Below are 17410 nucleotides of genomic sequence, written 5' to 3' on the forward strand. Positions count from 1 at the left end.
GTTTTCCTGTGTACATTTGTTCCATACCCTAGTACTGTCTCCTGGAGCCCTGTGAGCACTATTATATAAGCATTCTGTAGCTTCAACATGTGACCTTCCAGCTGCTGAGATTACTGTCAGGTGTGGTTATTGATAGCTCAGATTTATCATTGCATTTTGACATTTTTATGTTTGTTCATGCCATCATGGGCATACACACAAAGTTCCCTCATCTTGATTTGTAGGCTAAGCTACACAGGGTACTCAGCCAGTTCACTCATACATGGGAAAATCAACAAGAGTAATGTGTAATTGTAGTTTTAACACATACTAGAAAGCAAAAGTAAATATTAAACTCTAGGTATACTGCAAATGTTTTGTCAACACTGGGATTCTGCAGGGTATTAGTTACCACGTGAGGAAAACAGTCAGGTTTTTTTATACTTCCAGTTCCAGTTCATTGACTTTCCTTATGGCAAAACCCCACATCTCTCTGGCATGATTTGTTCTCTGTGAAAAATTGGGCTCCTTCAATCTTCCTTTGCCACTACAGATCAGCAGATTTAGATCTTAGCTTTGTGAATATATGAAAATGTATTTTTTGCCTGTCTGAGGACACAGGACAGAAATCCCTGAAGTGCCACAGGCTGTGTTCCTTCAGTGTTTTGGTAAAATTCATGCTGCCACTCCTAAGTTTCTTTCTGCTGCTTTTTTTAACCTGTAGTTTCAGCCCCCCTGACTGGGGAGAGTGGGGCTTTTTGGTTTTGTGGTAGTTGCTTTGTTTTACAGTTTTTCTCCTGGTTTACTTTGCATTGCTTTTTACAACAGCAGTTTATGACCTAAACTAAAAAAGTCCAACTGATTTTTGAAGCCTAAAGTCACTTCTTATAGCTAGCTAACCCTAGAAGTTAGGGTTACCTAGAAGTAGATTCTTAAAGATATTGGTTACTTCAATTTCCAAAATTACACAGGGATCTCCTTGCCCTAAGCTCACTCCATGTGAACAGTGAAGTGATTATACTTCTCTGAAGTTGTGTTGTTTAATTGCTTGTTTTGCAGACATAGATGAATGCACAGCATCAGCAGACATCTGTGGAGAAGCTCACTGTAAAAATTTAATAAGCTCGTATGAATGTCTTTGCGATGCAGGCTACAAGTACGATGATGTGAGAAAAACTTGTCAGGGTAAGGTCAAGAAATATGCTAGCATTTATTATATCATTTAAATCTGTGGAACCCCAAAAATTTAGTTTCAGGCTTCAGTAAAAGCTTTTTTTTATTTCTTTTTAAATGGTGCTTACACACTGGAGTTCTGTTCTCTTTCCCTAGCTGGGAGTGAGTTTGCAGTTTGTGGTCACCTTTGAGTTCATCAAGCTTGCTGTCACCTTTGAGTTCAGTGAGTTTGCAGTCATCTTTGATGGCTTGAATGAAGCTGTATGAGCCAAAGCAGTGAGATTTCTTGAAATTTTAACAAGTGCAAGATCTGGTGAAAGCTCAGAAGCACCTGTGCATGTTGCTGTCTCTCTTCATGGGACAAGAAAAGTCACAAAGCAGTAGCTCTTTTTTCAAAACCTGTCTTGTGGTATTACTCTGAACTAGGAACTTAATGTGTACTGGAACCATGTACAGTTCTGCTGGCTACACTGCCACAAGCTTTCTCAGCAGAGTAAGTTTTGAAAGTATTCCAAAAGCAGCATTGTTCCCTGCCTTTTGTCTAAGTTAACGTAATGACTCAAATCACACTCCAACCAGTCCTGTTGGGCATTACGTGTTAAACTCTGCCTGAAGAGATCCCTGTGGGCTGTCACAGTTTGCTTTCCTGCATTTGTTTGTGAAGAAGATAAAAAATAGCTGAAGAAAGAAAGAAAAGAAAACAGTGAATGAAAAACTCAGGTTTTATATGCAGTCCCTGACTGCAAGGAGCAGGAGCCAGTCAGTACAGGCATAGCAGAAGGGGCCTGAAGGGAGGAAGTCTTGTCTAGAAGTTGAAGCCTAGGGCTCTGCTCCAGCAGACAAGTAGTTGAGTTCTGCTTCCAGCCTTCCCACTGACTTGCTATGTATCTTTGAGCAGCTGGAATCTGTCTGTGAAAATAGATTTCACAGAATAAGCTGAGTTGGAAAGGACCCACAAGGATCCAAGGATAGAGTCCAACTCTCAGCCCTGCACAGCACCATCCCCAAGAGTCACACCATGTGCCCAAGACCATTGTCCGAACGCTTCTTGAACTCTGTCAGGCTTGGTGCTGTGACCAGCTTCCCTGGGGAGCCTGTTCCAGTGCCCAATCACCCTCTGGACCAAAAACCTATTTCAAATATCCAACCTAAACCTCCCCTGACACAACTTCAGGCCATCCCTCAGTTCTGCCGTGTTTAAACAAACTCAGTGTTTTTGTCTCTCTTCTTCTCTGGTCCTGTGTAGATATAGATGAATGCGAAGAAAAGCTCTGTGAGCAGACCTGTGTCAACTCACCAGGAAGTTACACCTGCCATTGTGATGGCAGAGGGGGAGTGAAACTTTCCCAGGACATGAATACATGTGAGGTATGTCAGTGTTCACTGCTGTAACTCCAAACAGACCTTTACTTTACAGCACTCTCTGATTCTCTTTCTGCTGTGTGAGGAGAATAAGCACTGAGAAATGTGTTTTGATTATAGAACATCATACCATGTGTGCCTTTTGCTGTTGGAAGGAGTGTTAAATCCTTGCACCTGGGGAGGATGTTCAGTGGCACTCCTGTTATCAGGCTGCGCTTCAAAAGGAAACAACTGACAAGGTGAGGGCAATTTAGAATGACAGCAAAATGCTCTGACTGGCTTTGATGCATGCAAGGGAGTTGTTACAATAATAATTGACCCTATATTCCTCATTATTTTCTTGGATTATGAGGTCATGTAAGGCTAAATGTTACCTAAACCAGTTATTAAGAAAGGCAGCCTTGACCACAGAGCTGCTAGGATAATTACTGAAATATAGTATTTTATTCTTTATTCTTGATGATGTTTTAAAAGCTGTATTCACATCTTAAGGCTTTCAGGAGTGCATTAAAAGCAAGTATGATTTAACAGAGCTTTAGAGCTGCTAGAATTGATGCTATCTGTATGGAAAGTACTCTGTGGTTTTTGAACTCTGCATAACTAATTTATTTCTTGGCACCTGTGCGGTCAGACTTGTGGCTGAGTTCGACTTTAGAACCTTTGATCCTGAAGGTATCCTTTTCTTTGCTGGAGGCCATCAAGACAGCACATGGATAGTGTTGGCTCTGCGCAAGGGACGGCTGGAGCTGCAGCTGAAATACAGCGGGATCGGCCGCGTGACCAGCACTGGACCCCTCATCAACCATGGCATGTGGCAAACGGTGAGCTCAGACCCCTGCCCAGGCCTTACCCCTTCTTGGCTTGTTTGGGATGTACTCTTCAAGTGCAGAGAGACTTCATGTATTTGTGGCAAAATGCTTTTCCAACCTATCAATCCATTCAATGCATGTCAGTGCGTTATACGTTCTGAGGTGAGAATGGGATATTTTTTCCTAATAAATTGAATTATACTTTATATCCATTGTAATAAAGACTGCATCTCTAATTTGCACAACCAGAGCAACCACTTGCACTAATAGTGCCTTTGAGATGCAGTAGGGCTAAGATGACTTCACATCAGTTCAAGAAGATGCCATCTGACTGAGGGCTGGAAGTGAGTAAGAGGGAAGGAACTCTGTATCTGTTCTTTTAAGAAAGTTTCCAAGTCTGTTTGGTGTGGGCAGCTGTGTGGTTCCTTTTGTTTATTCGTTCATTTGTTAAGTCACAGGCCTCAGATTTTCGGAGGCCTTGACAAATCTCTTATGCTATACTATACTTTTTATAAAGTCTTCAGATCTGTTTATATACAAAATAGACTTTCTCTCGTAAAGATATTGGGGTCTATTATAGAATCATAGAATTCCAAGGAAGGTTGGAAGAGATCTCTGAAATCGTCAAGTCCAACTGTCAACCCAGCACTACCACTGTAACCCCTAAAGCATCTTTTGATTGGTACCAGAAGCGCAGCAATCTCATGAGATTGTGAGGATTGTAAGGGTTCATGTTCTTCTTGGCACTCTCACACAGAACATCGACTGGTGATTTTGGGAGTGTTACAGTTGTTGCTGTTTGTGCCAGGATCATGAAAAACATCCTGCAGTATGATCTACACTAGATGAGCAGTTTATACGTGCTTTCTCACTTCTGCCTTTTCCTCTCATTTTTTCTTACTTAATTAGTTCTTTTTAACTTTTGAGTTGATGTTCCTCTTGGGGAGTGGATGGGAGGTTCTCAGCTAACTCACATATGAGACAAATGCAGATACTGGTAACTGTGAATCATTTTCTGGTTTACATTTTTTAGTATCTAAGACCTCCAAATTATACATTAAAGAAATAAGCAAGGTGGGAAAGTTTTTGTTTCTAATTAGTAAATGAAGACATCCTTGAATACATTCACTATCCACTACTGGCATTTGATAATATTTCCAGCAGATGAGGTGATATTTGGTTCAGTTCCTTTAATGTCAGCCAAACAATTTTAGATTCCAAATGAACTGCAGAGGTTCAGTGAAGCTCTAGATAAAATGTGTGATATGCTGTATCTTTACATATAGGAGTAGCTTCAAGACAGTTCTTGCTGAATTTTATGGTAAGAGTTTTTTTGCTAATTTGAAATAAGACAATTGTAATTGCCTGCAAAGAGAGGATGGTGACAGAAGACATGAAAAGCAGAGTGGATGCCACTGGGCTGACTTGGGAGTCACAAAAATCAGTGCTTACCAAGTTAATTAGTTTAACACAGGAGCTAACATTTGTTAAGTCCAGACTTCATTGTGAGATCATTACCATATTATTTTGAGGGGACACAGCTGAAGTGTGTTTTCTTTCTTCAGGGAGAGAAGGCACTATGATAAAAGTGTCGTGTTTAGGCAAGAATTAAATGTCTCCTGCCAGCCATCAGGGTCAGGGCTCTAATCACCAGGTATGATCCTAACCAAGAAATTGCCCGGCTGAGTGGCTGCAGCATTGCACCCTGCGCATTTTCTGAGGGATTGTGTAAATTCCCCAGAAATCCTTCCCCAAGCCTTTTTTGGACAGTACAGACCAAGCTGTGGGGGCTGTGTGGGGCAGGTGGGCAGGAACCACACAGATGGGGTGGGGGCAGAGGTGTCCCTGCTGCCAGGGGTGCTGCCCTGCATGTGGGCTGAGCGGGGCTGGACAGCTGCCAGAGGCATGGATAGTATGCCATGAGTAGAGGAGAGAGCATCATGCAGTGCTGGCACAGCAATTTGTGCCTGGAGCAGGTCAATGGCCATAATTCTGGTGACTGTCTCCCAAGTGAAACTGGGCAGTGCTGATACTGCCCCAAAGCAGAAGGATTTACCCACGGATGAACGGCAGCAGGAGGAAGGAGCCTTTAGTCTCTTGACTTCATAGTTTACACCTTTGAGACCTGGGGCCTTGCCTGGTTTGCTGGGGGTTTGTTGATTTCTCCTTTCTCTGCTGTATTTTCTTATCTCTTGCTTTCACCCTAGAGATACTTGGCTCTCTTCTGCTTGACATCTAGTGTCACACACCTCTAAATACAATTTAATCTACATGGCTGAGTGATACAACTCTAAATATGTTCCTACATTTTATTCCTTCCTGCATGTCTCCATTTTTCTCTCTCTGGCATGGTTTTTAATTTAGGAAATCCTGTTTAAGGATTTCTTTTTACTGTCTCCTATTATAAAACATGTAGCCACACATTTAATTTTAAGCATGGACTTGTGTGTACTTCACAGCCTCTCTTTCCATGAAGCACAAGCCCAACAATCTTGAGATGTCACAGTCGAGGCTCAAGTACAGTTGTGAGCTTTAGTCTGGACTTCAGTATGCGCAGAATCAAGCCCTTAGTTTTGGCTAGATCTTAACCAGAGGACTTTGGATACTGAAGAGAACTTTGTATGGGTTGTGAGAAAACAGCAATTGTGCTATTTAACTTCCAGCAGATGAAAAAAAAATGAGTGTTGAAAAGCAAAATATATGAAAAAGCACCAGCAGTGTTCTCATCTCTTGAGCGAAAGTTGCATACTTTAAAGGAAATATGATAGCGTTTTCAGAATTTTAGGCCGAATTTCTACCTGGATATTTTCTCTGGTGTTAATTCTTCCTAAGATATTTTGAAATGACCGTTGAAACAGCATTGAGAACACAAACAGGCAAACCTCAGGAAAGACTTTTAATGTGGTTATTTGTGTGTAATCCAGCTGGATGAAGTGGTACATATGAAATTACGATACTAGAGAATGCACTCGCCTTCTGTTTGTTTTGCATTTCCAAAAACAGTCATCATTTTGTCTTATTTTCAGTACTCAGTTTAGTACTGCTCTGAGGACACAGTCTGGTTAGCAAAAATAATAACTTACCTGCACTGTTAAATGTCAGGGCTGAAAGTTATGCAATCACAAGATTAGTATTTGGTTTTAACCCTGCAGCTGACTATGGGTCTGTCCCTTTGCAGTGCTGTCCACTTGCTTTTCAGCAGACAGTGCACAGGCTGGCCATGTGCTGTGAGCTATCCAGGGCGTGAATCCAAAACACAAAGCTGACTGCCCTTATGGCTAACCATATGGGAACCGTTAGCTGTGAGAAGTGTCCTCTTGAATGTCCCTAAGCTGTGGTGACAGGCAGCACATAGCTTCTCCTTGCCACAAGAGTAGGGAGTTGGAGCAGGATGCTAAATACAGGAATGCTTCTTCTTTTGGTTTATATATGATGGTGGTGCACCAGCTGTTAAGCTTTGACTATTAGAAGCGGGAGCTTAAACAGCCTGAGGACATTGTAGAGTAGTCAGAATGTAATTTCCTAAACTGGAATTTGTTGAGAATTCCCACAGGGTTTAACCCCTTCTCTAATGGAAGTCTACACTGATTTGGGTTTGCTGACGTTAAAAATCAGATGCTGCTAAGAACTCAGATTTTTTTTTTTAATTACTTGCTGTACAATCTAATAAAATTTTAGAAAGCCCTGAATTTCTGGTGGCCCTGTAAGTAGCCATATTTCTTCACATATGGGCACTCCTGCAGCTGGCTTTTCCCAATTCCTATTTGCTCTGTGTCTGGCCAGTGTCTCAGCCAGGAGCAGGGAGATGGTCTGGGCCAGCTCCTTGTGGCACTCCATAGCCCTGAGCATTAGGGCAGTGGTGACCACCACACTGAGCAAAGGTGTCTGTGTGAGTTTTTGGCTACATAGCCTGTGCAGCTCAGCCAGCTGGGCTGTGGCTGCCAGGACTTGTGGGCTTGTGTTCCCACACACTGGATGGGCTTTACAACCATCCAGTACCCAAAAAAAGCCTGTTTGAGACTGGCTCGTGTGTCTCCATGGAATGCAGTCTGGAAGTGTAGGTGCTACTTCAAACAAGCAAGCTGCAGACTAATAAATTAATGTCCTGTAGGATATGGCACTGGGCAACACACCAGCTGTAAACAGTGTGGTAGCAATATAAACCAGATTGCACTGGAGTCCACAAGAGAAGAAAAATGTTCATGTGAAGAAGAAAGCCTGTGAATAATCTTTTCTACTATCAAATTCACTTTATCTTCATCACTGAAGACTGCAATCCAAAGGGAGTGCCCAGGTACAAACCTGCTCAACCTTCCTTTATGTTACAGACACAGAGCAAGAGCTCAGAATGGCTGATAAGAGCAGTTTCAGGACAGCTTGTCAAAATGCAGAGAGAAAGATGCTCAGGACCTGGCCCGCTAGCAGGGACAGGGAAGGACGTGTCTAAACATCCTCTGAAATAGATAATTGGTTCTGTAGAGCAGCTCACTGCAGCATCTGGCTGTCCCAGGGAAGAGCTGTACGGATGAAGAGTGAGTAGGTGGAGTATCTGTCATAGAGTGGGAAGAAGATTATGAAATAGCAGAGATGTGTTCCTTTCGTCTTCTCTACAGGAAGATTGGGATTTTCTTCTGCTACAGCCACAGAACACCCCAGTGGTAGCAGGACCCATGTCCCAAGGCAGCAGAATCTCAGCTGCTGTTCAGAAGTCTGGTGCATCAACTTTGGGCTTCACCTTCCCTCCCTTCACAGAAGCTCTGTAGTGCTTCTCTGTGCAGTCTGTTCATAATCAAAATGATGAAATTTTTTTAAAAAATTCAGTGGTAATAGAATCTTCCTAGAAGTAGCTTTTCAGAGACATGGAGGGAAAACCTGCAGGTGATTTTTTGAGAGAAAAGTTATTGCCTACTACACATTTTTATTACCTTCTCAAAAATCACATCTTCTGTTGTGCTTTTTGAAGAAGTTAGTATTCAAACACTGGGTCTGGGAAGTTTCTGTGTTATCTTACACTGATCCAACAAAAGACATCTTGTTTGTCCTTCCAGCTTTTCCTTTCCCGTGCAGTTGCAATAGGAAGCTTCTCATTAATAACTCATTATTGCATTTACATTTTGAATAAAGCAACCTACAAAAGTCATGTATTGAACCCACTCACATTTTTCTGTAGCTGTTTTGAAGCAGATGGACTGTCTTCAGCATTAAGGGTAATTACATACTGCTTTCTGGAGTAGATCTACATATCAAGGTGGAATGTAACTTAAATGGTGAACAAAGAGGTTTGGGGTCTGAAAATATGTCTTTATCTTGGGGATTTCACTGGCATCTGTCCTGTAGCTGAGACTGCAGATACTGAGTTCTTTTCATACTGAATTGTTCAATTTGGAATTTTACTTTTTCAGATCTCTGTTGAGGAACTTGAAAGAAATTTGATTATAAAGGTCAACAGGGATGCAGTTATGAAAATAGCTGTCTCAGGGGACCTGTTCACTCTAGACAAGGGAGTGTATCAGCTGAATTTGACAGTAGGAGGCATTCCTTTCAAAACAAAGGACCTTATTCTACCGGTAAGTATAGCATAAATGCTTGTGTTCCTTTGCATGGTTGAAGGGCTTGATTTCATTTTCTCCTGGGGTAATGTAAGTCCTTCCTGAGAGCAGTTCAACCTGCCCTGAAACAGGTGGAATTATCACCTTCTGGATACAGCTTTCTGTCCTTTGACAATAGCAGGAGCCTAAGCACGTAGCGAAGTTGAGACTCCAGATTTTTTTTGATTGGTAGGTTTGGATGAGATATATGCCACCTGCAGAATTAGGGCACAGCAAAACTGGAGCATATGACAAAATTCACAGTGGTCATGCTGGTTTGGAGAGCATGAGTGGCCTAGGGGATGGGTTGGTGGGCACATTGCTGTGTGAGGGTGCCACTGTGTTTACTAGGTCTGGAACCAACATCAAGGGCACGTTTTGTGTTGCAACCAAAGTTTGTGCTTCATGTATCACAGTTTACTGTTTCAGTTTAGTGAGACCCAAGGGAAAACAGAAGCCTATTTTTCTTCATTTGCTCCTAATTGAAGTAGATACAGCATATAAATAAAAGTTAAGGCATTCCTTGGGTGAGACTGGATGATTGCTGTGTTTCTGGAACAGCTGCTGCTCAGGCTGGTTTGAATGTCCACCACAAGCAGAGTTCACTACCTTGAAATCCAAATTTGCATCTGTTTATTCCTAAATGAGGTGACAAGCTTGTGGCTCTATGACTAAGAGTGCAGCAGTTGAGCCTCACAGCTCCTGTGCCTCACAAAAAATCATTCGGGGCCAGTAAGCTTAGGGTGTAGTCAGAATCTAGGATTCAGAGCCAGAAACTCCTCAGGTTTTTATCCTGGCTCAGACACTTAATTGTCTCTCTTCTTCGGTTAATTGGGGGTAGTGGTGCTGATTTAGAGGATTTGCAAGGAGCCTTCTCTTTGCACAGTGATTCACATTTTAATCCTGTACCTCATGTTTGGTACAGGATAGCCTAACTAAAAGCTGGAAGGAGTAAGGTGCGTACAGAGTGGTGTGCTAGTCTTCTGGGCCAGGCAGCCCTCCTTGAGCCAGAATCCAACAATTGATACCATCATCAGCTCCAATGTGTGTCGCGTGTGTCATGCTGGCTGTTTGCAATAACAAAAAGGATTGGGATTTTCAGTCTTAAGTCAGCCTCCAGCATTTGCAATGCAGAATTACAGAGCTTTGGCTACAGAGCTGTAGAAATAAATGGTACTGATGATGGGCAACATATAGAGGAGCTTACAGAATCAATACAACCAAATCAGCACCTGCAAGTGCCCTTCTGGCCTGTGAAGTCAAGCTGAGCTCAGGGGAGTTTCCTAGGGAAATATTGAGCACTTACTTGCTTGGGGTTGCAGGATTGGGATTGCCGCCTATTGGTTTGCATGTGCGTAACACGTCAAAATAATTTCTACTGCCTAATATCATAATATAACTCAGTATTCCTTTGCACACAATTCCTCTTCACTGAACAGTAGTTTGAGGCATAAGATACTGCTTTATCTTCCTAGATAAACCCTCGGCTGGATGGTTGCATGCGGGCGTGGAACTGGCTGAATGGGGAGGACACCTCTATCCAGGAGACCATAAAGATGAATGAAAAGATGCAGTGCTTTGCTGTAGCAGGACGAGGGTCTTTCTATCCTGGCCGAGGTTTTGCTGTGTTTAATCTGACTTACAGTAAGTAGGCTGGGATTTTTTATTTCTGACCTGTTGTCCTGCCATTAACCATACCTGGTTAATGAACAGTGTAAAACTTAGATGTATGCCAGACTCACTGTTGTTTGATGTAGAAAAGACTAAACTTGTGGTTCTTAGTGAAGGAAGGCCCGTATATGATAGTGTGAGCCAGTGCAAATATGCCCAGCATGGATTAGGTTCTCTCTGTGTAACTCCAGTAATACATTTCACACCCAGATTGGCTCCTGCTCATCCTCAGCCTTAGAGGCTTTACATCTCTCTGTCAGCAGCTTAGGTGCTTCCAGTCCTTACCATTTTTTCCTGCTTAACAGGGAGGCCTGCAAGCCATACTGCTGTATCTTGAGGTTATGATAGACAGAAAAATTATAATTGTCTATTGACTTTGATTCACTTTTAATCATGGGGTATCAATACTTACACTTGAGACAAATGCACTAAGCATATCTCTGATAGAAGCCAATGAAATTGGCATACAGTAATAACAGGTTTCAGGTCAAACTTGCCCATACTAGTGTAGCACTCAGAAAGGCACCTTTTATTGTTCTAGATTATTGTGTTTGCTTATCTGTGTAATCAACTATCAGCATTTCTGAACCCACACAAATGCTTACCATTTATTTCAGTGTGGTGTGTAAGTCCTGCTCTGCAGGAGCCATCTGTTCAGTGTTATGTGGACTTTTCTGCTGTGCCATGGTAAATTAGGGAGTTGCAGGTGTCTATCATATTACTTAGCACATGGATTCAAAAGTTGCAAACTAAAGACAAGACAGCATCGAAAGTGCAGGTGAAGTGCAGATGACAGGACTCAACCAAGGCTTCAGCACCTCTATTTTTTTTTCAAACAATTATTTTCCCTCTCTCTCTCTTCTTTTTTTTTTTTTTCTTTTTTTTTTTTTTCTTTGCAGCGGTAAGGTTTATAAAGAATGGATTATTGTATTTCAAGATGTGGTGAACTAGCAAAGCTAATACTCCTGTGAAGAAAGTTTGCAGGAGAAGGATCGAGATCTTTTTTTGCAGCCTGCATTACCTTTTAAATTATAAGGGCACTGAGGCAGTAAGAAGACACCAGAAAGTTTAATTTAGAGTTCAACAGCTGAAATAAAACATGTCACACTTCTGAGAGACTGGTGATCAGGAAGAGTTTGAGTAGGTGATAAGTGTGGTATGCTTATACAATTTTTGAGTTTAATACAGCCTTTCATAGAAATGTTTCCTGTGTGTCAAATTTCAACTTAGACTTCTCAACGATCTTTGGGCAAACTGGTTCAAAAATTGGTTTTTGATTGACCTATCTTGCAGCAGTTCTTTGAATGTGTCAGACTGGCAACCATCTGAATTTTACTAACTCCTTGTGATAAAAATGCCAGAGGAAACTGGTGCCATTTTATTGTCCAATTTTGTGTTGAGGTGCTTTGGATTTTTTTTTTTTTTTTAATAAAAAAATGTGACAGTCCCTCCAGATGCTCATCTGCCTATGCTCTTCTCCAGGGAGAAATTGAACAGCTTACCTATTTGACACATTGTCCTATGAATTTCTTTTTCTGCAGTGCAACCTTCTTCTGGAAATGAAACCAAGACAAACTGGGAAATTGAAGTAAATGCTGTAATTAAACCAGCAACAGATACTGGTGTGCTGTTTGCCCTTGTTACAGAAGAAGCATCTGTCCCTTTATCACTATCTCTGATTGACTATCACTCCACAAAGAAACTGAAGCAACAGGTACAAACAAGTATTTTTATAGAGTTCTTTCCTTGCTTTTTCCTGGTAACTGGAAGTCAATTTTAGAAACAGTTGTCAGGTTTGCTGCCTGCCTCATTATTTGTCCCACCTGTTCAGTGCATGGTCTGAAACAACAGTACTTGCCTGAAGCTCTGGCTCTTGCAGGTGTGTGTCAGATGCTAATGGGGAGCTCTTGGCAAGTGTGGCCAAGATAAAAGATAGAATTGCTATCTTGAATGAAGGCATATTTTATTTTTCTGGCACAGAAACTGTTTAGTGCCATAAACCAGGGATTTCCATTCTCACTTATCAGTAACTGCCCCAAAGTCGCCAAGAAACAGGCTTTAGGTGTGGGAAAGGTGCTGGGAAAGGCCAGTTATGGTGGAGTGTTGAAGCTACTATTTAATGGCATTCATAACAAAGGGCTTGATTCTGGCTTTCCACAAGGGTAAACCAGGGAGGATTTCACTAAATCCCATGAGCCAATTTTCATTTATAGTACAGCGCCTCCAGTTGGTTTGGTTCCAGTGCAATATAATGGCTTCTGCAAGGCCCACTAAGAACTCTGTCTGAGAAAACATGGTTTCAAGAATTAGTTCCACTGATTCATTGGTTTTTCATCTATGCAAATGAGCTCAGAACACAGTCAACAATAGTTATAAGCCTAATTCTCTGGAGGCTCTGCAAAATGTTTGTAATAAGGGGCACATTGGGCTCATCCTGGTACTGGGGAAGTGTAGCTAGGTATTTTTCTGCTTACTGCCTGTTTTTCTTTCTTTCTCCTGCTGTTCAGTTTGTCATCGTGGCCTTGGAGAACACAGTTGTGTCCAGACTGGCGATAAATCTGTGTGATAAGAAGGAACACTCTGTAGACATTCTCCTCAATAAAGATCACTTATCCCTGAGGGTAGATGGGGTAGCAGGAGAGAGTGAACTAAGCTTCTCTGAGTTGGAGGACAGTCTGTCCATCTTGGAAAGCTCTTTGCAGTCAACGAAGACATACGTGGGAGGATTGCCAGGTGAGCCTCCAGTTTTGTACCATGGACCACAGACTTCCAACTCACCTTGCTCAACTGGGAGTTAGGAAGACTCTTTCTGTTCAAGCTGTGAGACTCCTTCTGTTTCTGCTTGAGCAGGCTTTGTCTGCAATGCAGGAACATAATGAATCTGGGGTTGCGTTTTCCTTGAATGATTGTGTCCTTCTGAGGGCAGCTGGAGGCAAAAATAGAAAGAGTAGGTTTTTTTGTTCAACGGTAGGAATGATTTAATCTGAAGGATTGCTGTAAATTGGGTTATTATCTCAAACCTGGTAAAATCCACTGGAGCTGGACTGAAGGTTCCTACAGTGCTTCATTAATGTAGTGAACCCATGGGAGCAATTTGAGGGGAGTACTAGGGCCTCAAGTTGTTTTGCCTGAAACTTGGGAACCCCAGTGTGGTGATTCTCTCTGGCTGGTGCTCTCTTTGAACTGATCACAGCACAACATAGCTAACTGTCTGCCTCCCAAGCAGAGGGTATGTAGGGCACAACAAAGGGGTTAACACCTTTTATAGTTTCTCTGGATTTCAGCAACAACAGGGTTTTTTCTGGGAGGTCAGTTTGCTCCTCTCTTCTGAACCTGTAAGATCAAACTCATCTGAATCATGAATTTTGGCCAGGTTTGGGAGTTTGTTTCTTGTTCTGCCTGAACAGGTTTATCAGTCCCTTCTGCTGAGGAATAGCTATTAAAGGAACACTTATGTCTCTGATGCACATGATGCCAGCAGCTAAAGAAAATCTTGCCCTTACTTGCCCAAGCAAGGGAGAGGTACAAACGTTGGCCTCTTGGTAGATGCTGAAGCAATCGGGCTGGAACAGGGTGGCTGAGGTCCCACAGGTACTAGGACACATGGTGCAGCTGTCTCCACCATGAGGAAGAGTTTACAGAAGTTTTATGCTGATGATGCAAATGGCTCCCAGTCACACCTGAAAGGGGGAGGCCACATACTGTGGGACGTTCACACACAGGCAGGAACAAGGCTGAAATCCCAAACGTGGCGTTTTCCAGTCTCAGATTGAATCTAAGCTGGCCATTGCACAGGCAAGAGAGGTTGCCTGCTTTCTTTTAAGTAGCCCTCAGATGCACAGCAGAGACTTCCACAGCTCAGAAAATCATCCCATTCTGTCACTGTCCCAAGTTCTCTGTGGTTTGCTTAGACTACCTGTGCTGGGTGCAGCACTGGTTTTAATTTGCCAGAACCAAGTGTGAGATACCGTGGCTGTGGCAGCTCAGACTCAGCTGGCTGCTGTGGGTTTAGCTACTGCCCCCCCTTTGATCTGTTGTGCTTAGCAACGAGAATTGCTGCCAGCACTCTGCTTTTGCCATTGAGAGGAACCCAGCATTTGCATGAGAAACCCTGTCATTTGCCAAATAAATAAACATTTCAGCACTTCAGTTGGATTAATCACTCTGGGTTAAGTAACAATACCAAATGGTCAGATCTAAGTTTGGCTCATTCAGATTTTGAAAACATTTCCGTAGTTTTTGGTTTTTCCGTGCTTCCATGCCCTGTGGAAAAAACAGTATAGTGGTCAAACTTCACGTCTTTATTCCATTTGCCACAAATAAAGAAAGAATTCTGGATTCAAATAAGTCTGATCCTAAGCACAGCCAATGTGGCAGATGTGGAAGAGATATTACTTAGAGTTGCAACAGATAAGAGGGAACACGTAGACATGTATTTATTACATTTTCCATAGGCTTTTCAGTTCTGGTAAATCCTAAATTATGTAATTTATGTGATGCATGGGTGATTTTTCAGAAAATATGCATTCCACCAAGTGATTGAACCTTTAAACTAGGTTTCCAAATCTTTACATGGCGACATTTCAGACAGATCCATTTCTAGTCCTAATAGAAAATGAAATATTTCACATGATTTACAACTACAACACAAAGAAAAAAAAAAATTTAATCCTTTACAAATCCATCTGAAAGCCCACACTGTCTTTCAGTCAGCCCTGTGGCACATATAACAGCAATCTGCTTGACACCTTAGATCAGTCTTCAAGCTGTTAAGTCACAACTTCAACTCCTTCTGACTCAAAATTTAGTTTACATTCATCTGAGGTATTACAACAGAGGTGCTGCATTCCTTTAAGCAGCCTTTGCAGATAAACTTAAGTAAATGGGGAGGAATGGGAAATAGATAACATCGTTAATTAAAGCAACTACCAAGCAATGGTACTTCTTCCCCAGGAAGCTGAAGAGATTTATAGTATTTCTTTGTGGCTTACAGCTCTCCCACAAATGTTCTCTCTCCCACTCAGTCCTAGATTCTGTCTGAGCTGTATCTGATCACATCAGCCCTGCGTATCTCCAAGCAGAACACTTTAAATTTCATATAATCTTGGGTCAACAGGACAACCTGTTGTTCAAGTTGTCCTTGCTTCGATGTAAAGATAAGTGATTTATTTAGCTACCAGAATCACTGTGAAGTTAAATATTCTTTGAGACGTTCATTATTTTCCATTGCACAACTAGTTAGATTGGCTCAGCTTTGGGTTGTAAATAAACTAATGACCTTTGGGGAAAGGTAGAGGACAGAGCTCATGTAGATTTTCTTGTTGTTATGTTACTGTGTGGGGGTTTGTTGTTTGTTTACGGTTGGTGTGTATATGATATTACAGTAGTTAGTAGTTAGACTGACTAATTTCCTCTGGTCTATTGGATTGTACTTAGTGTCTCCTTCCTTGCCATCTGTTTTCTGCCCCTTGTAAACTGATTAAAAGAACATCACTGAGGATCTCCACAGTAAAAATTAGTCTCATTAGTCTGACCAATTCAACTGATGCATTCCAGCACCTTTCTGATGAAGGCCAGCAACCTTCTTGTGCTCATACACAGCAAAATTGTGGTAAAGATTAGTCCAGCAAGTGGTAGAGGCTGCATATGGGAAGTGCTTTCCTGTCATAAAATTCTTCCTATAATACTTTGGAAGCTATTTTGAAGAGAAAGAGCTTTAGGGGAAGGTCTAACATCTCCACCAATAACAAAACAGAGGGTTGAGAGATGGAGGGGGGAAAACATGGGGCTGTGTGAATACATTGTGCCACTGCAGTGAAGCCTTGCTGATGTGCAGCACGAGGTTTCATGGTTTCACCATGACTGGAGGCCTTGCAGACACACAGAGCAGCTGAGGAAGGGTTCAGCCTGGGCAAAGGGCTTTTGTGCACCAGAACAGATGGTGTTTTCCTCACGTCTGGGATTGTGCTCTTGCCTTCTGGCGAGAGGGCAGGGGGAGGTAGAAACCCTAGCATGGAAAGAGGTGAGCTTGAATTCACTGAAGAGCCATCTGAGCCTAGGTAGGGCAGGTATTTATTTAAAAACAGCTGTCACAGATATTTATCTCCCCTTTCTGACAGATGTTCCTGTCACTTCCACTCCGGTCACCGCGTCCTTCCACGGCTGTATGACCCTCAAGCTGAGCAACACAGCACTGGACTTAGATGAGGCTCTCTACAAGCACAGTGACATCACCTCACATTCCTGCCCTCCAGTCCAGGAGGGTCAGTAGGTACCACTGCAATGCGAAAGTTTTATACTCAGAAACTTTCAGTGCTTTTCTTTTTTTAAAAGATATAAATTATTCAGATCTACCGCACTGCGTGTATAGTTTCTCTTAAACACTGAAGTTATGTAGAAGCTACTGATCCTTATGTCAGATTGATTATTGAAATACTCTTTGCTTTGAGGTTTAAAGGTTGTAATATATTTGTAAATAGTTCAGAAGACTAATATTAAGTCAAAAGTACAGAATATACTGAAAGTGAATACTATCTTAAAACTGTAAGAGACAGTTTCATCTGTAATGTGGAAAACCTGGTAAAATATGAGTGTGGACTGGAAGAAAAATAATAATTCTGTATTATTTTTTATTACCAAACACTGCTTTCTGATTTGCAAAATATGAGAGAATAAAATATTTACATACAAGTTTTTAATTTACCTGTACTGAGATTATTCTGTATTCTGTTATTTGGAGACAGTTACTCAGATTATGCCTGATGTGGAGGTTACACTGGGTGGGGGGAGAGGGAAGGGCTGGGTTTTTTTATTTGTTGGGGGGGGGGA

The 17410-nt window shown here is 41.9% G+C and overlaps 1 protein-coding gene across 1 annotated transcript in view; it reads left to right on the plus strand.

Annotated features, from left to right (window-relative positions):
* GAS6 (growth arrest specific 6) overlaps positions 1-17280 on the plus strand; it is a 40179-nt gene extending 22899 nt beyond the window's left edge. The window contains exons 7-15 of the mRNA XM_066176710.1: positions 1039-1164; positions 2399-2520; positions 2635-2753; positions 3146-3335; positions 8726-8890; positions 10387-10555; positions 12124-12296; positions 13090-13315; positions 16702-17280. Of these exons, the coding sequence (XP_066032807.1) occupies positions 1039-1164; positions 2399-2520; positions 2635-2753; positions 3146-3335; positions 8726-8890; positions 10387-10555; positions 12124-12296; positions 13090-13315; positions 16702-16853 (1442 nt within the window). The 3' untranslated portion in view covers positions 16854-17280. The remainder of the gene's footprint in view (positions 1-1038; positions 1165-2398; positions 2521-2634; positions 2754-3145; positions 3336-8725; positions 8891-10386; positions 10556-12123; positions 12297-13089; positions 13316-16701) is intronic.
* Positions 17281-17410: the final 130 nt, after the last annotated feature.

Source organism: Chamaea fasciata, unplaced genomic scaffold (genome assembly GCF_029207755.1).
Source record: "Chamaea fasciata isolate MVZ Bird 193981 ecotype frontalis unplaced genomic scaffold, bChaFas1.0.hap1 SCAF_2, whole genome shotgun sequence".
NCBI classification, from domain to species: Eukaryota; Metazoa; Chordata; class Aves; order Passeriformes; family Sylviidae; genus Chamaea; species Chamaea fasciata.